Here is a 26,933-nt window from a genome sequence, read left to right on the forward strand (position 1 = left end):
CAGATTGGATTGTAGACTGCAGATGGAACTGGAGGCAGCAGCAGTTTGATTGTGTAACAAGATGAGCTTTACAGACTGGTTTCAAGAGGCAGATGAAAATATGACATTAGAAATGAAATCAGACAAATGTTTAAAGAGAAGACTTTGTTGAAGTCTTTCATGATATTTTAATAGATATCTGAACCACCCTTTTGGAGAGAATTGCTTCATAATGTGACTGGTAATGGATACAACTATTTGAAGGCAGTTCAAAAAGTGAAAAGCAATGGCTTTTACAAATATATTATTATTATTATTTTTTTAATTATTAAACTGGACTTGACACGCTTATATTATATATTGCCACTATTATGCGGTTCGCAGTGTGTTTTTAACTAGGCTCAATGTTTGATGTTCTTGTGGCTTAAAAACATAATTGGTGAAAACATCTGCCACCCCATTAGAAAAAAAAAAAAGTATTCAATTTGTGGGCAACCATTTTACCACAAAGGTGTTCATTTTGTTAGCCACCTCAAAATGAAAATAGGTACAACACTTAAAAAAGAATAGGCTTGGTTCTCAATAGGTGTGGTCCTCAACCCTCTTGGAACAGCCATTTAGCATCTAATGCTCCACAATGATTAATTCATATGGAAAATGGCCAAAAAGCATCAACAATGTTTCAAAGCATTGCAGGTTCTAATTTCACTGTAATTGTTTGTGCTGAAAATAAAAATAAAGGCTTGCAGCCTGCAGCAGCTTCAATTACCACTCGTATCTTTCTATCTCTCTATCTAGAGCCCCTTTCACATAAACGCGTTATGACGGCTCAAGACTGGCACTGATGTCGCACTTTGGTCTGTGAATTGCCTATACCATCACAGAGCCATCATATTTTATGCTGTCTCTGAACCACCTCGTGAGGTGGTTCAGAGACGGCACTGAACCGTCTCAACTCCTGTGTGAAATGCTATGCCAGCACTGAAATGCTATAGTGGGCGTGGATTGAAAGTCAACATCCCATGTGACTATATACCAGACGTGTTGGGTATTTTTAGTTACACGCTTTCATTGTTTTCAAATACAATGGCTGATCAAGAACAAGCTAGTAATTGGAGTCTGAAATAAGTTAAGGAATTCTTAACTTTATGGGTTGATGAGGAGGTGAATTCACAAATAGAAGAGACAGTGCCTGATGCTGTAATTAAAAATCACCGTTGACTGACAGGTTTGAAAGTTGTACTCACATGATCCCAATTTCGTGCTGTGTGAATGGATATTTTAAAGAATTTTTTAAACGTCTCTGAGACGGCTCATTAGCGGCATTTGTGTGTGAAAGTGGCATATGACTGTGAGCTGCTGCAGTAGCACTGGGCCAAGATCAACATAAAAAACAGTACAACAATTCATGCTTTGAACAACACTCACCATAAAACACAACCTATCAGTTTCTCTTCTAAGTTTAAAGTGCTTACAATAATATTGTGGGAAAAAGTAGAATGAATTAATTTACTTTGAATCTAGTTAAATAAAAAACAGATGGGCACAAAAATCCACAATTACCACATTAACTAATAGTGCAAGTCTGCCTAGTATTACCAATGGTGTATAACATCTTTTGATGTGTGGTCTGATTACTAAGGGTGTACTGAGTGTAACACATTATTTACTGTATATTTATTGTGTGTTTTTCTTTTGTGCTTGTCCATTCATCAAAAAGGGTGTTTTCGTCAATTTGTCTGACAGTGGGGATTCTTGAATGGAAGTTGGAAAGGCTCCCCCAATTGGGACTTTTGCGATATTGTTGTATAATTTCTTTGATCACATGATGTTAAATAAAACTAAATTATGTTAATCTAGGCTTTTTTTTCTTTCTTTTTTTTAATTGTCTCAATCAAAAAAATAAATGTATGTGATGCAAAGTTGTGGCCATAGCTGTACCAAAAAAATATGTAAAAAATATGAAATATGTAAAAATTAGGGCTGCTCAGATTAACAGGTGTGTCTTGAGGAGGCGCCAGAAGATGGTCAGGGACTGGGCAGTCCTGACATGCACAATTCAAATTCAAGATTAAGAACTTGAGGTTTTTAAGGTTATGGTCCAGTGGTTTAAGAAAAGGGCTTATAACCAGGAGGTCCCCGGTTCAAATCCCCCCTCAGCCACTGACTCATTGTGTGACCCTGAGCAAGTCACTTAACCTCCTTGTGCTCTGTCTTTCGGGTGAGACGTAAGTGACTCTGCAGCTGATGCATTGTTCACACACCCTAGTCTTTGTAAGTCACCTTGGATAAAGGCGTCTGCTAAATAAACAAATAATAATAATAATAACATCCGTAGGAAAGTCGTTCCACCACTGCGGGGGCGAGGATGGAGAAGGAGAGGGCTCTGGAGGCAGGGGAGTGTAGAGGAGGTAGGGCCAGTTTTCTAGTGCAGGCGGAGCAGAGTGGTCGGATGGGGGTGTAGGGAGATATGAGGGTCTGGAGGTAGCTGGGTGCAGTCTGGTCAAGGCATCGGTAGGTGAGTACAAGAGTCTTGAACTGGATGCGAGTGGTGATCGGGAGCCAGTGTTATTCGTAACATGTGCACAGTTATGGAAGAAGTAATTTGTTTTATCACTGCTTCTGCAAAGAGATTCCATGTGTATGAACAAAACTGTCAGAGATCAGAAAGTGTAACCACATTTTTGGAAAAGTTTTGGTAATTTTATCACTACTCTTGAGGATCTAAAACAGGATAGCTCCAGGAAAGTTGCAAGCGATGCTCAGCCGCTGTTAAGGCTAATCACAGAATTTGAGTTTCTGATCAGTGCAAAACTGACCCAAAGACTGCTGCAATACACTGTGTCCCTCTGCCATGCATTACAATCACCTGATTGTGATCTTGTTGGGGCATCTGAACAAGCTGGCGTTGTTTTGGCCATTTTAAAAGCTAAAAGAGATGATGAACTGTTTAATGAGATTTGGAGCAGTGCTCAGGATTAGATGCATCACCTAAAGAGTACTGGAGAATAAATGCCTTTCTTCCATTTATCGACCACATAATATCTCAACTGCCAGTCCACCTTTGCCAACCTCTGCCCCGCCTGAAAGCTCAGTACCTTTTACCTCAGTATGTAAGGGATATTACACAGGAAACATGGGCTGACACTAAACAAGAGTACAGAAGATTTATCGTTAATGAAGATAGCGTTGACTGCAAACTACAGCTGTGGCAGACAGCAGTCCAGGAAGAGCACATCCATGCATACAATCTAACCTCTGCTGTGAAAATCATGCATCAGCTATACCCCAACATGCATGCCATTCTGAAAGTTCTCTTAACAATACCTGTGTCTGCTGCTTCCGCTGAACAATCATTTAGCTGCCTTTGACGTCTTAAGACAAAACTGCAGAGGACAATGTGCCAAGAAGGATTAACTGGGCTTGCACTATTGAACATACATCGGGACATGGAGGTGGATATCAAACGTGTTCCGCAAGATTTCGATGCGACAGGACACAGACGGATTGCCCTTGTTTTTGATGACCAAGAGTAAAATGGTGAGTAAAATTATATTTATCATGTAAAGCTTAAGCATTTATAATTTTATATAATATAATATTTATGTTAGGGTTAGAGGTTAGAGCAAGTGTTAAATGTGTATTACTTGTATATGTGTTTTGATGTTTACTGTTAAATGCTGCACTTAACTATTTATTGTGACAAATAAAGACTATAATCTGCAGTAGTAGGCCTAATACTTCCCTAAAGCTCAAAAGCGTCTTGATTACAATTAAATGGGCTTGTTTTTAACATTGATGTTTATTTGATTTTCCTTTCCGTTTGTTGATGCACTTCAACTTTGACATTGCAGTTAGTTTTTTTGCGTATGTTTTTTGGTGGTCTGGCGGCGGGTATGCCACAGGCTACAAAATATTGTCTAGGAAGATATTTGTGTTTACATGAAAACAGTAAAGAAAAAAACACTGAAAATGATTCAGTGCTGTCAGCAAATACGTTTTTCTTTCACTTTCCTCCACAGGTTAGCACCTGATTTGCTTATAGTCGAAAAGCTGTGCTACTATATCCTCAGAATATACTCTGCAACATAACAGTTTCCACAAAAACAGCATTAACACTACTAGGCCTCTTTTCTGCACCCACTCGTCACTGCTTGACTAACATCACTGTATTGCACTGTTTGGTTGTAACAAAATACTGTAGGCATACACACCCCCAAGTCCTTCAACAAACCTTCTAAATTGCTTGTTACTAGTTTTTAATTTCACAAAAACATGGAAATTTGAGGTGCCACAACTAAGAAAGCCTTTCCTGGGGAAATAATCTCATTGTTCTAACACCTGCAGCTTCCTTCCTCACTCCTACTGAACTCTTAATTCAGAAAGGAGATATCCACAAAAGATTTGAAATGAACAATTCTTTACTGCATTTGACAGATGGCCATGCAAATGAGAAACGTAATACATTTTGTCCCATGGCCTTGTCCATTGGAGCTCTATAGCCACCCCATGTACTGGCTGAACTGTGATGTAATGATTGATGACAGCTATAGCCAGCGGGCAGGACAAGTGACGCTATGGGCCACCTTCCCCCACCCTATGTGCTGGCTGAACTGTGATGCAATAATTATTGACAGCTATAGCCAGCGGGTAGGACAAGTAGCACTTTGGGTCACGTTCCCCTGCCCCATGCGCTGGCTGAACTGTGATGTAATGATTATAGATTGGAGACAGTTATGCCAGCAGGCAGGCAAGAGGTACCCTGGACAAGGCACGCTGCAAGGTGGAGGTAGAGGAGGAGGAGGACCAAACAAAGAAACAGCAAGGGCTATATACTGTATAGGAACAGTCTGATTACATATGTGATTAGAAGGAGGGTCCTCCTTTCAGAAACAGAACTAAGTTTCCAATTCGTTTTTTCACCGTCCAAATTAATGGCTCATAGGAAATAAATGACAAACACAAAACTAGAGAACAATAAGTGTAAAATCAGACAAAAGATAAGTGGGTGAATAACTTCAAACAGTTTGGTATTGTTTTATTAATGTAGTTAACTGTATCATCATATTGTATAATTAAGGTTGCTGTCCTTATCTACAACTTTTTAAGAGACAGCTGTTCAATGTTCAGGCTCAGTTGCTAGGGCCACACTGCACTTTTTGTGTACTTGTACATTAAATATCTTGGTGAAAGACGGAGCTGTAAACTGTGCGGTATGATGGTAAAAGGGAGTGCTTTTAATCTGACTGAAAACCGTTTTTACCGGTACTGAATTTGTTTGCAAACCATTCATGCACAGTTCCAGAGCTTATTGCTACAATCGGGTATTTTCCAACTCTTTCGTCACTTACTGGATAATAATATATTACAGCATGCTTTCTTCTTTTTTTTTTTTTTAGCTCATCTGAAACAGACAGTAATTACTTACCAAGCCTTTGTCAACTGAGCAATTGACATCTAGTCTTTTTTTCTGTTTCTTTCCAATTAAAAAAAGCACACACTCAAAGAAGAGTGTATATTATTCTGAACCCAAAAATCCACGTGACGTAACATATATTATTTATTCTTCATATGAAAAGCAATACATCTTTACTTTGGTTTCTCTTCAGAAGATTAGTAAGTGCAATATATAACTCAGCACACTGCTTAAACCCTGCTTCCAGCTAAGCATTTGTCAGTGTCATTAGAGCAGAATACCTGTTTCCAGTGTCAAATGCTTCAGAGAAATGAGGCTAAGGTAACCACCATCACCATTACAGAACAAAAAGTCCTAGAAACACTGCCTGAGGATGTAGAGTTTGGCATAATTATACCTGGAGAAATCCATGGCCTTTCGACATCAAACTGTGCTGCAGATCAACCAATTTCAATTGAGCTTATAATGTAGCAGAACAAACACAACTAAAAAGTATGTCCTTGTGTTGATATGTCATTTTCTACTTATTATTATATTGTGTGGTCTTAAACACCATGCTGTGTAGCTACACAATTCCCTAATCTACTTTAGCCGTTACTAACATTTATTTACAAGAATACAAGGCAGCATGGAATTGTCTCTAGAACTGACTGATTTCATACAGAAGATGCTCTGATATGATAGTTCTGAGCAGGGAAAAGATTGTTACTTGGGCCTGGGTTGAACTGGTGCATTAATAAAATAACAAACCCAAAATACAAAAAGTTGTTGCTCATGGACAAATATTATATTGACTTGTGAAGACCGTGGTTTGAATCATTAAAAGAAGAGGACTTTGACAAAATCAACATCTCTAACAGTTTGTGTGAGTCTCTTGCTTGTAGTTTTGTCTTTAAAAGAAAGTTACATTTTTTAATGGCAGATAGCAGTCCATATTTAAATTGATCTGCCACTGTCTAGATTAATAAACACCAGCAAGTTCCATTTTATTTAAAGAATGCCATATTCAAACCAGAAACACTGAGAATTTAATGACTATACATACCTGTATATACATACAATACCGTACTTAATAAACAAACTTGCTAGTAAAGCAATGGAAAGGTACAGCAGGTTGTCAGTGTGACACATTTGTACATTTGTACATAACCAACAAATATTAACTTTGATTATTTGTGGTTAGATACCAGAACAGTCAGAGCACTCACCTCTCAAAACCTATTTGCCGAAATGATTTCTCCCACGTTGAACCTATTGAAAATAAAAAGAGCAATTAAAAAGATATACAGTAAAATAATTTTCAATATAGATTTAAAAAATGTAAGATGCAAATACAGTACAAGCAATGTATTTAACTACAATTTTATAAAAAATGTTTAATACATTTCTAAATTAAAATAGTATCAACTTTAAACTGGGGGATTTAGCCAAACCAAATCTAAATATTGTTATAGAAAATGTGAACCTTGTAATTATAACAATATTGGAAAGGCAATGCATTAAATAATGTGTGTGGTCTTAAAATGTTTAAGTACATATGTACTGTCATTTAAAACATTGGATTATTTTCAAATTATATAACCATACTTTGTTGAAATAAGTAATAAGCAAGCAGGAACCTTGTTTTTTGGGGGGTTTTTTTAAAGCATGTTGTACAAAATCAACATTGCACATTACCAGTTTTCAAAGATCTGATCCGTTTCCTATGGAAGTTTTAAAACCCCCTTGATGTATTTTCAACATCGTATAAAATACTGGAGCCAAGGAGTAACAAGAATCTACTTTCATAACTGCTAGGTGAATGCCAGTTATTACTACAAATATAAAATAGGGTTTGGCAAATGTCATAATTGCCTATAACAAGTCTCTCCTTCTAGCCATTTAATTTCCTCTGCTCTATTTGACTCTTGGGGCAACACTGCAACATGGATACCAGACTTTTGTAAAATGGTTTATGTTTACACAACAGCTCCAGAATAAGCCATGTGTCTTCATCTAGAATTAGCAATTTGAAAACTTGGCAAGAGTGAAAATGTCCACTATTTTTCTACACCCTCTTTAGCTCTTGCCCCCTGAGGCAAAGTGGTTAACTGTGTGCAGGTATGCAGCAGTGATTAATGAACAGACAGACAACGATAATCCAGATGCAATGTTATTTTATTTTTAAATCCAATTGTCTGATGACACACAAACACAGTCAATAATAAGGGTGATAAGCAATGCAGCGGCGGGTATTGCTTTATTGTAATCCATGGATTGGTCCCGAAATAACAATAGTCCAGTTCTTAAACACCCACACGTAACACAAAGCATATACACAAGTCCACAGTGCATGCTAAAATGCTTGTGGTGTAAATACAGTTCTTTGTGAAACAAAGTGCAGTGATGTCCGGCTAAGTGCTGGCCTGTAGTGACAGCTCCGGATCATGTTAGCTGTCTAATAAATAACAAAAAGTATAATTAGACTTGACAAAACAAACAAACACTAAACACTCACAGTTATTTTAGTTTCGTCCTTCAGTGTTTCTCTTAACCATAAACAAAAGGAACAGATCACCAAGCCACATCCCCTATTTGTACCTTCAGTCACACCCCCTTGGTTAGCGAGTGCAGCTGTTTCTCCTCCAATCCATGGTTGCCACATCGCTTTCCCTCTGGGGCAATGATTTAATGTACCGCAGCTGAGCCCCCTTTCTTGATGGCCGACTTCCACCTAACCCTGGTAATGAATTGTCAAGCCATGCAGTCCAGGGCACTCTTCCCTTTATACTGCGTCCTCACGGGTCTGGAGGGAGATGTATCACTGTGACAGAAAGACAATGATTTTTGGTAGCAAATCTCCCTCCTGACCTGTGAGGGCGCTAAGTAACGGGAACAGAGTACCCTAGACTATTTGGCCTGACACTTCATTCCTAGGGTTAAAAGGAAGTCGGTCATTTAGAAAGGGGGCAGAGCTTCGGTGCATTAACTCATCGACCCGGAAGGGAAATGATGTGGCAGCTGCGGATTGGAGGAGCAGCTGCAATCGTTTACCAAGGGGTCATGAGTGACGGTATAAGTCGGGGATGAAGCGACGTAATCTGTTCCTTCAGTTATGGTTACGGAACGTCCCGGAAGGACCAGTGTTATGTAATATATTGTAAGTGTTTTGCTTGTTTTGTCTTGTCTGAAAATACTGTTTGCTATTGTTTAGATGGCTAACGCGATCTGGAGCTGTCGCCAAAGGCCAGCACCAACCCGGACAACATCACTGCACTTTGTTTCATTAAGGACTGTATATTCACTACGAGCACTCAAGCACTCACTGTGGACTTGTGTTTGTGTTTTGTGTTACGTGTGGGTGAATAAGAATGGGACTGTTTATTATTTGGGAACCAACCGTGGATTTAAACAGAACAATACACGCCGCTGTATTGTCTGTTAACGTTGTTTATTATTTATTGTTGTTACGCCATCAGGCAATTGGATTACAAACCATTAAACAACATTGCACCTGGATTATAACTGTCTCTTTATTGATCACCTGCACTCTGTTAACCACTTTGCCACAATCATCAAGAATCATTTTGTCTCTGTCACACCCCCTATAAAGGAAATATGCTGTGTTCATTTTGATAAAATGCAACAGGAAAAAAAAAAAAAAAAAAACAAAAAACATCTGACTAGACCTTGACTTAGCTTGATGCTATAGTTAAAATGTTCCTGAATTGCTTCTGCTGTTTAGAATTACACTTCCAGGTATTATATTCCGTCACAGGAAATTATACACTGCTGAATAGAACTTTGTTTCATCGCCAAAGTAAACTCAACACCAACGTCAATGCTACTTAATAGTTTAATCTGACGGCAAATCGATAAGTTCAGTTCTGTGTCAGTTCATTTGCCAAACTGACTGACATAGGAACAGAGTTCAGGGATAGCTATCATGTAGTGTCACGTTCATACAAATACAGCTGTTATGGATAGCTTCCGCACTGTTACTATATACATTTTCTCATCTATTTGTCCAATAATCCTAGTTTAAATAATACAGAAAGGAAATTGCTCATTTCATTGCCAGTGGCTGTGCAGCTGCACGTTTCACTCATTTATTTCCAGAACTAAACAGCGGTGTGTTTCTTTGATTAACATTCCTAGGTTGCGCAGCGGGATCGCGCTAATTTCAATATCTTTAATCTCTAACTACAAAAAGTGAGAAGCAACTCATAAACACCCCCAATTGAACTGCTCCTATTAGTTTCTAGCTAATTGTATATAAAGGGGGGGGGCAAACTTTGCATTCACATCAAGTTTATCTAATTTATTGGTGGGCTGTTACTATATGTATGATGTAAAACTTCGTTCTGCCATTATTACCCTTGTATGACTGCAGGCTGGCAGAACTTTTACTGCAGGCTTTTATTTTACCCCTCAGAAAATACTGCACTAAAACAAGAAAGGGTATCAATCTTGTGGAAGTAATAGCTTGTTGACTGAATAACACCAGTCGGGAAGCACAATAACTATTCTAAATGCACCTGCGATTTAAAACATTTTTTCCATTCATGTACTCTCAGATTTACTGATGTGTAAATCTTGCTAAATGTGTAAACCAGAACGGATACCTTTTTAAACTTTAAAAGTTCTTTGTAGTGTAACAGTGCCTGTATGTTAGTATAAATACCAGGATGACTCATGGCATACTGTAGGAAGAGGCATTAAAAGAGAAAAGCATGTATTAAGGATGTCTTTTTATTAGCTCTCCAATAGTTGAAATGCATCCATTTTAAACACTACGTGAATGGGTAACTGTTCTAGTGGTTTTTTTTACTGCGTGCAAGGAACATGACATGATTTTCCCTAGGCATTAAAAAAACAAAAACATGTGTGTCTTAGTGGTGATTTCCTGAAATGGAGCTATTGATTTTTAATAAACCTATATAGATTGTATCCAAGATATGAAACAACAAACAGTTGGACCTTTGCAGCCCTCCATCCTCCGTCTTACTGTAATATGATACACACTAATGAATGACTGTGTCTTGTTAGTTTCCAGCATTGATGGATTCATTTTTTTTTAGATAAAATAGGACTTTTCAGTGAATAACCGCAATATGACGCCTGTAGTTTCGATGTGGTAAAACAAGCGTCATTCCACCATCACCAGCCTCCAAGTTCAATTTAGAAGTCTCCCCTTATAAAGGTGGTTTGGTAAAAGAAACATCTAATGAAAGCAAAGTAGTAAGGAACAGGGAGGCATGGTAAAGTATATCAAAAAACCATGGCATGGTAAAGTATATCAAAAAACCATGGCATGGTAAAGTATTCAAAAACCATGGCATGATACACTATGGTAAAAGCATACTATAATCATACGGAAAGATGGGAACAGTTTACAATTTAAGCAGTTAAATGTGAATGTAGAGTACATTTATATTTTGACAACGTTTTACAACCACAATGTATATATGAACAGTACACGTATCTAGGGATGCCAGCTATATCACAGAAATAACAGCAGACAGGGTCTGCGCCAAGGGGGGGGGGGGGGGGGCTTGTTTTGGATTTGGTAACTAATACAAAAACAAAACATTTACAAGAGCTTATACATATACAGGGGGGACATAGAAATCCGTAGATAAATGAAATGAGATGTTGTTGCGTATGACTAGAATGCATGAATAAAATACAGAAACTAGTAATGTAAACCAAATTAGCGTTTACTGAAGATGTATGCAATACAATATATTACAAAGACAGAAGAATGTTCTAAAATTAGTTTACTTTGACAGTGTTACTCCTACCAAAATCTTTTCAAAATGCGATACACATCCAATCCCGTTTCCCTAATTGTTTTCTGTAACCAAAAAATAATTTAAAAAAATAAATAAATAACAATAGAAATACTACAAAGCTACAAGATCATAAGACATTTTATGATGGGAATAAGCTATTCAGCCCATCAGAGCTCACAATTTTCCTACAAACTAAGTAGCACCTAGAAATATCACAAGGTATTATCGCTAATTTATTCCATGCATTAATATTAAATAATGGTATGTGACGAGGTAAAGCGATCTTATGCTAAAATTCGACCTCACAACCACCAGGGGGCTGTGAGCCAACCTCGAGGCTTTCAACAGAGAGGGCGTGACGCGGAAGTTCTGGCTTTTGGGCGGTCCCAAAAGAGCGGTCGCCATCTTTGTTGGGGGCAGCAATGGGAGAATGTGCTGGAAAACTCCAGAATCAGCAGGCAATTTAAATAATAATCGCTGATTGGTGTTCCGCTGATTGGGGGTGTTCCAAGTCACAAAAAAGGGCTCTGGTTGCAACACTCGGGGTTGGTTCATGGGAATGCGTAGGACTCGCATAAAAGGGAATTAATCATAATACCAGCAGAGGTGAAATCTTTTCTTTACAGAGCCGGAAAACCTGGCATGAGGAAAAGGATCCGGAAGCCAGACGAGGGCCTAAAGAAGTTGATAGTCGGAAGACCTCTGGCTGTTTAATTTAGTTAACATTTCCCTTATCGCATGTTTGTGTAAATTTGAGTTTTGTTTTGTTATCATTTTTTTAAAAATAATAAACCTGGAACTATCTCAACGGAGGAGTAAAATTGTGACTCTGCTAGTTTTTCTTGACGGCCATCCTGTGACACGTGGTGTCTTCGTGGGATAAGAATCCAAAATGGACCCGAGGACCATCCTACAGCTGTTCAAGGAGCAGGCACAGCAGCAGGAGGCGCGTGAAGCCAGATGCTCAGAGCAGTTGGCTAACTTCTTAGAGAGTCTGGTAAAACAGATGATGGCGTCCTCAGCCTCGGCGGAAGCGGCAACCCAACTCAAGATGTCCTAGCCGAAACTACAGAAGATGACACCAGAGGATGACCCAGAGGCATTCCTGGTGACCTTTGAGCGTGTGGCTGAAGCAGCACAATGGCCCACCACCACCTGGGCTACTAAACTGGCCCAGTCTCACAGGAGAGGCACAGGCTGCCTATCAGGCCATGTCAAGCCAGGATGCCCTGGATTATTCTAAAATCAAGACAGCCATCCTCCAACGGCTGGGCATCACGGAGGAGACGTTTCGGCGCCGTTTCCGCAGCTATCGAAGACCAGAAGGGACGCGACTGCGGGCAGCCGGATCTTATATATGGGATCAGTGCTCCCGCTGGCTGCGTCCTGAAGAGAGGACTGCCAAGGAGGTGGCAGAACTGGTGGAACAATTCACAGCTATTCTTACAGAAGGAAACAAAGAATTGGTCCGCCGTCATCACCCCACCACCCTGGACAAGGCCATCTCCTTGGCGGAGGCCTATGAGGATGCTGCCCCTACATCACTGAGACTAAAAAGTCTAACTTTGCAGTCTGCTCCTAGAACAGCCACTTGGACCAACCATTCCAACCAAAGAGGCAAGCCAAGAGGGCCCAGCTCGCCTCCCAAACAGTGGAGACCACAGATGGTGCTCCGGTGGGCAACAGAAAAAAACCCTAACCTGTTAGGTTATGGCCAACGGGACAAAGCTCTAGATACTCCCTCTCATTCACAGCCCTCTGAGCCCCATTGTTACCGTTGTAATACTCCAGGTCATTTAGTACGTGACTGTACAGTGATGGAGGTGGACAGCGCGGTCAAGACCTGGGCCCTCACAGCAGGTAAGGGAACTGGGGTAGGTTGGGAGGGCCCTTATTGCCTTAATGTACAGGTCGGGAAAAAGAGAACCTACGCTTTAGTGAACTCTGGGTGCGCACAAACGCTTATTCGGCAGGAAGTTTTGAAGGGTGTGACCCCCCGATTCACGGGAAAACTAGGTTACACCCAACAACTAAAGTTAGGATCACAGCAGGTGGTCACACAGCCCACGTTAAAGTGGCTGTGGCAAAAGCGTTGCCGCATCCTGTGTTGTTGGGGAGAGATTGGCCCTTCTTTAACTCAGTTTTGAGTAAGGAAGTGGCTACAGTATCAACCCAATTGCATGGTAAGGAGAGGGAGGAAGTAATTGGTGACATCTTTCCCCTCCAAGCCGACCTGTTTAATACCCGGTTTCGCCCTCGAAAAACACGCCGTGAGCGTCGGACGGAACGCCATAAAGGGGGGGGACAACTGAGGGGCTGGAAAGCCAATGTGCCAAATGACCGAGTAAAGGGATTGCCATTCAGTGTGACCTGGGGGGTGGAGTTACTAGTCATGGAGGAACAATAGAATCGACTCCTCCTCTCAATGTACCTGAATTGTGGAGTACAGATATTGATTTGGCCTGGGAACAACAGAATGATCCCTCTTTAAAATATGCCTGAGAACAAGTCAAGTCCATTGAGGGGAAGGATTTAAATGACAATCGAGCTGAGACATTTACTCACTTTGTGATGGATGGGAACTTACTCTACCGAGTATCCCAGGCCATCGGCACAGGAGAGCGTATTACCCAGTTAGTGGTTCCTGGACCTTTTCGAGCCAAAGTCATGCGATTAGCGCATGACTTACCTTTTTCCGGCCATCTAGCGGTCGAAAAGACTCAGGAGCGCATCTTGGCACAGTTTTATTGGCCAGGGCTCCACAGAGATTTGTTTCAGCATGTCCAGATTGTCAACTAGTAGCCCCGAGGCGAGTTCGCCCCGCCCCTTTGGTCCCACTACCAATCATTTCTACGCTACGTTTGAGCACATTGGTGTAGATTTGGTGGGCCCTCTGGAAGGAAGTGACACTGGGTACCGGTACATTTTAGTGGTGGTAGATTACGCTACCAGATACCCAGAGGCTATTCCGTTACGCACTATGCACTCCAGGACTATAGCTGAAGAACTGGCTAAGATTTTCTCGAGGGTAGGAATCCCTAAAGAAATCCTGACTGATCGGGGCACTAGTTTCATGTCAGACTGCATACAGCAGCTCTGTAAATTGCTCAAAATTCACTCTATCAAGACCTCTGTTTATCATCCTCAGACAGATGGGCTGGTGGAGTGGTTTAATCAGACCCTGAAGCAGATGCTATGCCGGTTTGTAGATCAAGAAAAAAGAAATTGGGCTAAGCTTCTTCCTTACCTTCTTTTTGTGGTTAGAGAGGTTCCCCAGTCCTCAACAGGTTTCTCCCCGTTTGAGCTACTGTACGGTCGTCAACCAAGGGGAATCCTTGACCTCATAAGAGAAGGTTGGGAAGAATTATCAAACTCTTCCAAAAATGTAGTCAGGTATGTGTTACAATTACAAGACCGCCTGGAGTTGATCGGTCAATTGGCACAAGAAAATCTCAAAACGACGCAGCAGAAACAAGAACAAGATTACAATAAATGCTAGAATTCTAACTTTTCGGCCTGGAGACAAGGTGTTATTGTTGCTCCCAACATCGGAATCAAAGCTGTTTGCTAAATGGCAGGGTCCATTTGAGGTAATTCGAGCAATTGGACCAGTTAATTCCGGAATACGGCAGCCTGGGCGCCGCAAAGAACACCAAATTTATCATATTAATTTACTCAAACCCTACTCAGAAAGGGAAGTCCTATTTATTTCCTCAGAAAACAACAGAGGACTTTGGACTCTATGTTGAGCCACTAGAGGCCGTCGTCATTCAGATGGGAGAGCAATTAAACCCTAATCAGCAACAAGAATTAAAACTCCTCATTCAACAGTTTGGTGAAGTGTTTTCTAAGGTGCCCGGTAGAACACATGTAATTAAACGTGCTGTCATTACGCCTCCAGGTGCCAGGGTCAGACTGCGAATCTACCGAATCCCAGATATGTACAAAAAACACAATATAGAAATGAATTAGTTAACCAATGCTTTGGTCTGTCTCATTTACAAATACACATTGGCTATCCCATTAAGTAATTGTTTTTACCTTTACATATCTGTTCGAATGGCTTTCAGGATAGCTCTATTCATTCTCTCCACTTCTACATTCGCTCGTGGCCAATACGGTGTTGTATGTCTGTGGTGTATTCCATGCTCCTTGAGGTGTAGAGTGAAGGTGTCGGACGTCAACTGAGGTCCATTATCTGTGGAAAGTAATTCAGCCCATGCTAGGCAAACACATGGCGCAGCCAATTTATGACTGTGGTCGATGTTGTGGACCTCAGAACGCCTACTTCTGGCCAGCATGAATAGCAGTTGATCAGGACAACAATATGCTCTCCGGTTGGAAACGGGCCACACAGGTCCATCGCCACATGTTGCCATGGTGCGTCCGGTAGGGGAGTCATCAATAGGGGCTCAGGTCTTGCTGCTGGTCCTACAACTTGACATGCATGGCCCTTGGACACAAACTCTTCTAATTGGCAATCCAGCCTTGGCCACCAAACCTTTTCCCTAAGCTGCTGCTTGGTGCACACAATCTCTTGGTGACCTGCATGCGCAAGGTGCAACACACGTTTCCTAACAGTGCTAGAGTTTCGCCTTGCTGCTGCACTGTCTGCTGGAAGACGTGTCTTTCAAAAGCAACATTTTTCTTTGGTTCGAAATATTCATTAAACTTAGTGAGAGCTGTATCAAAATCGTCCCCTGTATTTATGAATGTATTGAAAATGTCCTGAGCATCGTGACAGACTAAATGTAACAGCATTGCTCTCTTTTGTTTATCATTGGTAATCCCTGTCGCAGCAATGTAACAGTCGAAAAGCTGGACATGTTTATCGTCGTCGCCACTGATATATCTCTGTTTTAAATGTAGATGTTGTTCTGGTTGAAACACTCACACGGACCACTGTATGCTGTATATTCAAACTTTTTGAACTTTATTAACAACTTCCTTCCCCACGTCCACTCCATACCATTACAACCTTAACCCACATGGTGGCGCTATTAAACGGAATATCTTTAACCATTATTCTAACACATTAGTAGTCGATTCTACAGATGGTTAACTTTTATCTTATTTCTTATTTGATTAATGTGGGAGCTACTGACAGTGTGTCTTAACTTCTAAGATAATGGAAGGAATTTACCCTGTCATGTGATGAGGTTTAAGGTCTAATTGATCTATCATTGAAGGCACAAATAATATTATGTGGTTGCTCTTGTCTTATTCAGCAAATACCTCAATAGATTTCCAGGCAAGACTAATAAGAAGTTATTGACCACAATTTGCATTTGCAAGTATAATAAAAGATATCCCTTTCATGTGGCATTTCCTCATTTACCAATATATACTAGGAACATCTACCCATCCCTGTGAATTAATGCTATTATTTAGTTTTTTCGTCAGCTGTATTGTAAACCGACATTTTGCATGATGGTTTATTATATAGGCTATAACAATGCTGTGTAAAAAAAACACAAAAAAAAAACAGGTGTGTTGGACCAGTATTTATTAGCTATTAAGTATATTAATGGGGTGAAATGGATGGCCATAGATACAGGCAACTGAAACGGAAGTAGAACAGCTTAGGTGGTCTTTTCATTTATAAACCTTCAACATGTGTTTCATGAAAACAGAAGTGTTTGTCTAAAAAAAAAAAAAACTTTACGTTAATGTACAGTACTGTGCAAAAGTTTTAGGCAGGTGTGAAAAAATGCTGTAAAGTAAGAATGCTTTCAAAAATAGAAATGTTAATAGTTTATATTTATCAATTAACAAAATGCAAAGTGAGTGAACAGAAGAAAAATCTACATCAAATCAATATTTGGTGTGACCACCCTTTGCCTTCAAAACAGCATCAATTCTTCTAGGTACACTTGCACACAGTTTTTGAAGGAACTCGGCAGGTAGGTTGGCTCAAACATCTTGGAGAACTAACCACAGTTTTTCTGTGGATTTAGGCAGCCTCAGTTGCTTCTCTCTCTTCATGTAATCCCAGACAGACTCGATGATGTTGAGATCAGGGCTCTGTGGGGGCCATACCATCACTTCCAGGACTCCTTGTTCTTCTTTACGCTGAAGATAGTTCTTAATGACTTTCGCTGTATGTTTGGGGTTGTTGTCATGCTGCAGAATAAATTTGGGGCCAATCTGATGCCTCCCTGATAGTATTGCATGATGGATAAGTATCTGCCAGTACTTCTCAGCATTGAGGAGACCATTAATTCTGACCAAATCCCCAACTCCATTTGCAGAAATGCAGCCCCAAACTTGCAAGGAACCTCCACCATGCTTCACTGTTGCCTGCAGACACTCATTCGTGTACCGCTCTTCAGCCCTTCGGCGAACAAACTGCCTTCTGCTACAGCCAAATATTTCAAATTTTGACTCATCAGTCCAGAGCACCTGCTGCCATTTTTCTGCACCTCAGTTCATGTGTTTTCGTGCATAGTTGAGTCGCTTGGCCTTGTTTCCACGTCGGAGGTATGGCTTTTTGGCCGCAAGTCTTCCATGAAGGCCACTTCTGACCAGACTTCTCCGGACAGTAGATGGGTGTACCAGGGTCCCACTGTTTTCTGCCAATTCTGAGCTGATGGCACTGCTGGACATCTTCCGATTGCGAAGGGAAGTAAGCATGATGTGTGCAGTAAGTTTCCTTGGCCGACCACTGCATCTACGGTCCTCAACGTTGCCCGTTTCTTTGTGCTTCTTCAAAAGAGCTTGGACAGCACATCTGAAAACCCCTGTCTGCCTTGAAATTTCTGCCTGGGAGAGACCTTGCTGATGCAGTATAACTACCTTGTGTCTTGTTGCTGTGCTCAGTCTTGCCATGGTGTATGACTTTTGACAGTAAACTGTCTTCAGCAACCTCACCTTGTTAGCTGAGTTTGGCTGTTCCTCACCCAGTTTTATTCCCCCTTACAAAGCTGTTTCTGTTTCAGTTAATGATTGTGTTTCAACCTACATATTGAATTGATGATCATTAGCACCTGTTTGGTATAATTGTTTAATCATACACCTGACTATATGCCTACAAAATCCCTGACTTTGTGCAAGTGTACCTAGAAGAATTGATGCTGTTTTGAAGGCAAAGGGTGGTCACACCAAATATGGATTTGATTTAAATTTTTCTTCTGTTCATTCACTTTGCATTTAGTTAATTGATAAATATAATCTATTAACATGTCTATTTTTGAAAGCATTCTTACTTTACATTATTTTTTCACACCTGCCTAAAACTTTTGCACGTACTGTATATTTGAAAAAAAACATTATTGACCATAGTTTTATAACCACCATCAATAGTCTCCATGATGTTTGATTGAAAATACATGGCAAATATTTAAGAACGATCCCAAAAAATGATAACGGACATCATGATGTGATAATTCATGTACTCAATAACCATTCTATATAATGGACAGAAAAACATCTCTGACCATGTACACCAATATCTTGTTTTTGTTAGTTACAAAAGACTTTTTTGTATTTTTTTCCCCACCATCAGAGGATTTACAGACGTGCTCAAATTTGTTGGTACCCCTACAGCTCATTGAAATAATGCTTCATTCCTCCTGAAAAGTGATGAAATTAAAAGCTATTTTATCATGCATACTTGCATGCCTTTGGTATGTCATAGAATAAAGCAAAGAAGCTGTGAAAAGAGATGAGTTATTGCTTATTCTACAAAGATATTCTAAAATCGTCTGGACACATTTGTTGGTACCCCTTAGAAAAGATAATAAATAATTGGATTATAGTGATATTTCAAACTAATTAGTTTCTTTAATTAGTATCGCACATGTCTCCAATCTTGTAATCAGTCATTCAGCCTATTTAAATGGAGAAAAGTAGTCACTGTGCTATTTGGTATCATTGTGAGCACCATACTGAACATGGACCAGAGAAAGCAAAGGAGAGAGTTGTCTGAGGAGATCAGAAAGAAAATAATAGACAAGCATGGTAAAGGTAAAGGCTACAAGACCATCTCCAAGCAGCTTGATGTTCCTGTGACAACAGTTGCAAATATTATTAAGAAGTTTAAGGTCCATGGAACTGTAGCCAACCTCCCTGGGCATGGCCGCAAGAGGAAAATCGACCCCAGATTGAACAGAAGGATAGTGCGAATGGTAGAAAAAGAACCAAGGATAACTGCCAAAGAGATACAAGCTGAACTCCAAGGTGAAGGTACGTCAGTTTCTGAGCGCACCATCCGTCGCTTTTTGAGCGAAAGTGGGCTCCATGGAAGAAGACCCAGGAGGACGCCACTTTTGACAGAAAAACATAAAAAAGCCAGACTGAAATTTGCTAAAATGCATATTGACAAGCCACAATCCTTCTGGTAGAATGTCCTTTGGACAGATGAATCAAAACTGGAGCTTTTTGGCAAGTCACATCAGCTCTATGTTCACAGACGAAAAAATGAAGCTTTCAAAGAAAAGAACACCATACCTACAGTGAAACATGGAGGAGGCTCGGTTATGTTTTGGGGCTGCTTTGCTGCGCCTGGCACAGGGTGCCTTGAATCTGTGCAGGGCACAATGAAATCTCAAAACTATCAAGGCATTCTGGAGTGAAACGTACTGCCCAGTGTCAGAAAGCTGTGTCTCAGTCGCAGGTCATGGGTCCTCCAACAGGATAATGACCCAAAACACACAGCTAAAAGCACCCAAGAATGGATAAGAACAAAACATTGGACTATTCTGAAGTGGCCTTCTATGATTCCTGATCTGAATCCTATCGAACATCTATGGAAAGAGCTGAAACTTGCAGTCTGGAGAAGGCACCCATCAAACCTGAGACAGCTGGAGCAGTTTGCTCAGGAAGAGTGGGCCAAACTACCTGTTAACAGGTGCAGAAGTCTCATTGAGAGCTACAGAAAATGTTTGATTGCAGTGATTGCCTCTAAAGGTTGTGCAACAAAATATTAGGTTAGCGGTCCCATCATTTTTGTCCATGCCATTTTCATTTGTTTTATTATTTACAATATTATGTTGAATAAAAAATCAAAAGCAAAGTCTGATTTCTATTAAATATGGAATAAACAATGGTGGATGCCAATTACTTTTGTCAGTTTCAAGTTATTTCAGAGAAAATTGTGCATTCTTCGTTTTTTGTGGAGGGGTACCAACAAATTTGAGCACGTCTGTATACCTGTTTGTAGTTTTGCCCAAATCCTACATAAGGAAGGCATACAGCAGTTACAGATCAACAGATTTACATGGACAAATGCTTGGAGATCACGGATGACTCATCGGGGCAGGTTTGCAATGGTGGCATGGCAGTTATTACATTATTGGTTGGCAGGTTACTACATTATCAGGCAAGCCGAGTTCTTACATTATGCATAAAAAATGTATTACATTATAGGGCAGAAATTTTAATTACATTATTTGTTAAGTTATAACATTATCCGGTGATTATTACATTATAGGCTAAACATTATTACATTATAGAGTATTATTACATTATCGGTTAGTTATTACATTAATGGTTGTTACAACCGTGCAACAGCTTCAGTGTGCTGTAGTGCCAGTGGCTACAGGAATGTAAAATAAATAAATACAATTCTTAAAGCTCCAGAGGGTTGTTTCTGGGTTCATTTCTGGTACAGTGCATTATTACGTTAAATTTTGTATAGAAAACTTTTTTTTTTTAAGTTTATAAGCTTGGACATGATTTTGGATTCGCAAGTGGTAGTTTGGATTTTAAAAACAACTTACAATTTTAGCAAAATATGGCTTTTTTGCCAGTTCTTTTTTGTTTTCTAAAACAATGATTTTTTAAAAAATATAACTAGGCTTGCTATTTTTCAATCTTAATCGGTAAAGCTTGTTAAATGTCAAATTCCCGAGTGGCGCATCCAGTAAAGGCACTCCGCGTGGAGTGCAGGATGCGCTCTACAGCCTGGACGTTGCTGGTTCGAGTCCAGGCTATTCCACAACCGACCGTGGACGGGAGCTCCCAGGGGGCGGCACACAATTGGCCAAGGATGTCCTCGGCTCACAGAGCACCAGCGACCCCTGTAGTCTGGCCGGGCGCCTGCGGGCTTCTCTGTAAGCTGCCCGAGAGCTGCGTTGTCCTCCAATGCTGTAGCTATTGGGTGGCTGCATGGTGAGTCCGCAGTGTGAAAAAAAGCGGTCAGCTGACGGCACACGCTTCAGAGAACAGCGTGTGTTCGCCTTTGCCCTCCCAAGTCAGCGCAGGGGTGGTAGCGGTGAGCTGAGCCTAAAAATAATTGGCCATTCCAAATTGGGAGAAAATAATAAAAAATAATTGGCAACGACTAAATTAAAAAGAAAAAAAAAAATTCCCCAAAAATATGAGTTCAGCTGAAATAAACGTATATACGATAAACGTCGGTAAAACCACTCACTATTTTTTTTTCATACCAAAATTATATTTTAGAAATCATCTCTAGTTTGTGTAGTTTTAATAATCTCCGTTCCGCTCTGAATGGCTACGGGTCGCTGTCAGTCAACAGAGTGGCTACTGTAGTTTCACCGTCAGTCATTTCATCCTGTTCTCACAAATCTCATTGACTGAAGCAGCACTAGAATGCTCTCATTTGTTTAAATGACCGTCAATCATCAACCCTGCACTGACTTTGCACTTTCATTTGCCAGCTCCAGCGCCTGTCATTCAAAGCGCCTACTTTGAAATTAGTGGGTTAAGGTGTAGGTAGGCTTTTGCTATTATAGGTATATACGGTGACAGTTACTAGTTTGATTTGAAAATGGGGCGCAAGAGGAAAACACTTAATGAGTATTATGCACAATACCCTGACAAAGTCTCCGCGTCAGGATGAAGCGGGCCCGTCTGCCTTGCCATCAGTGACTCACGCTGTGCTGAAGCACAAGAGCGGTGGAGACTGGATAATAAAGTATTATTACAATTTATTACAATTTATGGAGCAAATCACCTATTGTGTTTATATTTTAACCACAAAACAACAAACATCAAATTATTTCTTCCTCCCCATACTCCACATATCAAAGGTAATCATGTGGCACATCACATGGGCCTGCTCCTTTACATAACACTTCCTCATGATGTGCACACTATATTTCCTAATTGTACCAAATTAATGGCCACACCATATATAATTATCCGTGACGTTTTAAGGTTAATATTTTATGGGATGGCTGTAGTTACTGGACAAGGAAAGACTTACATAATTTACAATATACATTCCCTGCTCTTTGCAATCAATATTAATATGAGTGCAGGGCCTTTTGGTTGCTTTGCTACCTATTTAATTCAATATTCATATTGGAAAAAAAGCAATTAATAATGGATCATTCCTCCAAAGCTGTGAAGAATTGAGATGTTTGCAGAGACGGTGGTGATGTCAAAAAAATCTAGGATCTTAAAGCACTCCATTTAACACCCAGTCACAAGTACACCTGCACTAAGATTATCTAGCACCTGGGGTACACAGCTTCCAGTTAGAAATTAAAAGAATAAAATGCTTTAAGTAAAAACAAAAACATATTATTAAAATGACTGGGATTATTTTTAAAATAACTTCTTATTCTGTAATGCTTTAAAATGTATTTTAAAGTCTTTTAACATTTAGTAGTAATAATTAATTATAGTTGGTTTTATAGAAGTGTCTCTCTGCATATATTTCAGTTCTTCACAGCTTTGGAGGAATGATCCATTATTGGTATGCTTTTTTCCAATATGAATATTGAATGAAACAGGCAGTAAAGTACTGAAATAAATATACAGGGGTCTTGAGAATATTAAATACACCTAACAGTATGTTTGTTTGTTTGTTTGTTTTAAATTATGTAATCTGCCAATGCTTTCTGAAATACTGCACATTTCATTTTAGAAATCTTATGAGATTTAGTAAAGATTTCTCAATTCTTTGCAACAAGTGCTTTTCATTTTGGGAGGGGGGGGGCAGCTAAAAAAGCAAACACAGTCTAAGCTCTTTACACAAATGTACAATGCCTTGCATAAGTATTCACCTCCCTTGGACTTTTCCACATTTTGTAGTGTTACAACCTGGAATTAAAATGGATTTAATTAGGATTTTTTGTCACTGTTATACACAAAATAGTCCATAATGTCGAAGTGGGGAAAAAAATTTACATATTTTTCAAAATTATTTACAAATAAAAAACTGAAAAGTCTTGATTGCATAAGTATTCTCCCCCTTAGCTATGACACCCCTAAATAAGCTCTGGTGCAACCAATTGCCTTCAGAAGTTACATAATTAGTTGAATGGAGTCCACCTGTGTGCAATTAAAGTGTCACATGATCTCAGATTAAATACACCTGTTTCTGGAAGGCCCCAGCGTTTGTTAGAGAGCATATCTAAACAAACAGCATCATGAAGACCGATAGGTTGCGGATGCAACCCCGGTTCCCTGAAAGAGAAAATAACCATCAAGGTATGGGACATTGCCATCAGGCAGTAGGGATTGGCTGGGCTTTATGTCAAAGCTGCCGATAGGCCTCCACGCAAGCTGCCGTGTAAGCCCGCCCCCCTGGGAGCTTACTATACGCAACGCGCGGAGAGTCACTTCCTCTTTTGCCCTTCAGGCCGTGAAGGCCTCCAGAGCGACCTCACGGCTTGATGGTTATTTTCTCTTTCAGGGAACCGGGGTTGCATCCGCAACCTATCGTTCCCTTTCAAGTCGAAAATAACCATCAAGGTATGGGAACAGTGTACCCAAGCCGTCGCGAGGGAGGATTCTCGGCAGTAGGACAGACTTACGTCATAACGCAACTGCGTAGGCAGTACATCTACGCATATGCGGAGCTGCGCCTCAGCGTCTATGCTCGCAATGACACCTGTCCTAAGGTGGAATAGTCACACCATATTGTCAACCACTCTATACGTCCGCAACCTGAGGCGTCATAGAGTGTAACACAGATGCTCCAAATGACGAAGCAGAGGATTCCAGTACATTCAACCGGTAGAACCTCGTAAAAGTATGTGGTGTAACCCAACTGGCTGCAGCACAAATGTCAGACACCGGCACCCCTCTAAAGAGGGCCCAGGATGTTGCCATACCCCTAGTGGAATGTGCCTTCAACTGCCCTGGTGGCGGAAGGCCCATAGAATCATATGCTAACTTAATAGCATCCACTATCCAATGGGAAAGGCGTTGCTTAGACAACGGCTGACCCAAAGTCTTAGAACCATGGCATATGAACAGCTGTTCTGTTTGCCTCACAGTCCTTGTGCGGTCAATATAACACCTCAATGCCCGCACAGGGCAGAGCATGTGTAACCGCTCTTCCTCTGGGGAAGAAAAAGGAGGAGGATGGAACGCCATCAACTCGACTGGTTGGTTCATATGAAACGGGGATATGACCTTGGGTAAAAAGGCCGGATTTGGACGCATGGAGACCTTAGAACCGTCTCCTGCAAAACGAGTACGTGATGAATGCACCGAAAGTGCATGTAACTCGCCCACGTGTTTTGCTGATACCACTGATAGCAAAAACGCAGTCTTCATAGACACGAGCTTCATATCCACACTGTGGAGAGGCTCAAACGGTGCCTTGGTAAGGGCTTCTAGCATCACATCAAGGCTCCATGACGGTAAACTGGTCGTCCTTGGAGGCCGCAAGCGTCTTGCGCCTTTCAGGAACTGAGATGCCAGAAAATGGCAACCAGGTGATAACCCGTCAATGCGTACATGGCAAGCCGAAATGGCGGCTAAATACACTTTAAGTGTAGAGGGAGATTTCCCCTCATCTAGCAGCTTCTGCAGAAACTGTAATATCACTGCCATAGGGCAGGAGACCGGGTCATGGCCGTCAGCCAGACACCAACTTTGAAACAATTGCCACTTATACGCATACTGCGACCTAGTAGAGGGCGCTCTCGCACTCTGAATGGTCGATATAACCGCCGTCGAAAGTCCTAAGGCTGACAGGCGCTCCCGCTCAGGGGCCAATCCCATAACTGCATGAGTTTGGGGTTTGGATGCCATAGCCCTCCTTGGGCTTGGGACAACAGGTCCGCTCGCAGAGGGAGCTCCCTCGGGCGACCGTGCAACAACTGCACCAGACTCGGGAACCATATTCTCCGAGGCCACAGAGAAGCGATCAGAATCACTGTCGCTTGCTCTGACCTTCTCCAAGAAGGCAGGGAGCATCGGAATCGGTGGAAATGCGTACAGGAGCCCTGGCGGCCATTCGTGAGCCAGTGCATCGACTCCTACGGGTCCTTCACCGAGAACCATAGGGGACAGTGCGTGGTCTCTCGCGAAGCGAAGAGATCGACTTGCGCTGTGCCGAACCATTCCCAAATGCGCTCTACCACCCGAGGGTGAAGACGCCATTCGCCTGCAAGAGGACCTTCTCTGGACAGGAGATCCGCTGCGTAATTGACTCTGCCCGGTAGGTGAACCGCACGCAGAGAGGCTAAACGCGGTTGTGCCCAAAGCAACAGCCGTGTTACCATCCGGTGAAGACCGGGGGACCGTAAGCTGCCCTGGCGGTTGAGATACGCCACTACCGTGGTGTTGTCTGACCGCACTAACACGTGCTTGCCTAGAAGCACTGGCAAGAAGTGCCAAAGGGCGAGGTCCACCACTCTGAGTTCCAGAGCATTGATGTGGGCCGACCTCCAGGGTCCTGACCACACTCTGCGAGTCCCCGACCCGTTCCAGACTGCTCCCCAACCCTGGTTGGAAGCGTCGGTCGTAATAACCTCCCTTCGGAAGATGGGACCCAAGCGTACGCCCTGGCGGATGTTCAACGGAACTTTCCACCAGCGCAGTGCTTCCCAGCAGGTTCGGGATACCCTCAACCTGTGGTGTTTGTCTCTCCGCGGATGCAACGCGAACGCATTGAACCAGGCCTGCAGAGGTCTCTGGTGTAGTAAGCCCAAAGGAAGGGCTTGCGAGGCGGCAGCCATCAACCCCAGCATGCGCTGACACAGCTCCATGCTGACTGTTTCTCTCAACCTGAATAGGGAGAGACACCGCTCCAGCGAGGCAACTCTTTGTGTCGACAGGGTCGCTTCCATGGACACAGAGTCCAGATGCAGACCCAAGAATTCGGTCTGTTGGCTCGGCACGAGGCGGCTCTTTTCTGAATTGACCTTCAGACCTAGCCGCTGAAGATGGTCTGTAACCATCACTGTGTGCTGTGCCAACTGCTCCTTTGACTGCGCGAAGACGAGCCAGTCGTCCAGATAGTTCAGCAGTCGGACGCCTTGAGCCCGCAAGGGAGCTAAAATGGCATCCATACACTTCGAAAAGGTTCGAGGAGCTAGAGACAGGCCGAATGGCAGGACACAAAACTCATAGACCCTGCTCTGAAATGCGAATCGTAGATACTTCCTGTGACCCGGACAGATGGGAAGTATGCATCTGTCAGGTCTACGGTGGTAAACCAGTCGCCCTGCCGGACAGACTGGACAATGTGCCTGTGCGTAAGCATCTTGAATGACAACACCCGTAGGTATTTGTTCAGTACTCGCAGATCTAAAATAGGGCGGAGCCCGTCGTCCTTTTTTGGCACTAGGAAGTACTTGGAGTAGAACCCCTGGTCGGTCAGAGCAGGGTCTACTAGTTGAATGGCACGCTTCTTGAGCAATGCCTGTATTTCCACATTCAGAGCTGAGGACTGAACCGAGTCCTTCACTGCAGTTACCACCACTCCCCTGAAGGGGGGGTTTAACCGGAACTGAAGGGTGTACCTGGTGAATATAGTTTTGTGCACCCAGTCGTTGGTGCATTGTTGCCAGAACAGGAGCTGTGGAACAGTGTAGGGGTGGGTTAACAGCTGCCTG

At 41.7% G+C, this 26,933-nt stretch overlaps 1 protein-coding gene across 4 annotated transcripts in view; it reads right to left on the reverse strand.

Annotated features, from left to right (window-relative positions):
- Nucleotides 1-26,933, reverse strand: part of LOC117394410 (piezo-type mechanosensitive ion channel component 2-like) — a 228,795-nt gene that overhangs the window by 96,345 nt on the left and 105,517 nt on the right. For all 4 annotated transcript variants that reach the window (XM_059015651.1, XM_059015649.1, XM_059015650.1 and 1 more), the window contains exon 4: nt 6,604-6,646. In XM_059015651.1, coding sequence (XP_058871634.1) covers nt 6,604-6,646 — 43 coding nt within the window. The remainder of the gene's footprint in view (nt 1-6,603; nt 6,647-26,933) is intronic.

This window comes from Acipenser ruthenus, chromosome 3 (assembly GCF_902713425.1).
Source record: "Acipenser ruthenus chromosome 3, fAciRut3.2 maternal haplotype, whole genome shotgun sequence".
Taxonomy (NCBI): domain Eukaryota; kingdom Metazoa; phylum Chordata; class Actinopteri; order Acipenseriformes; family Acipenseridae; genus Acipenser; species Acipenser ruthenus.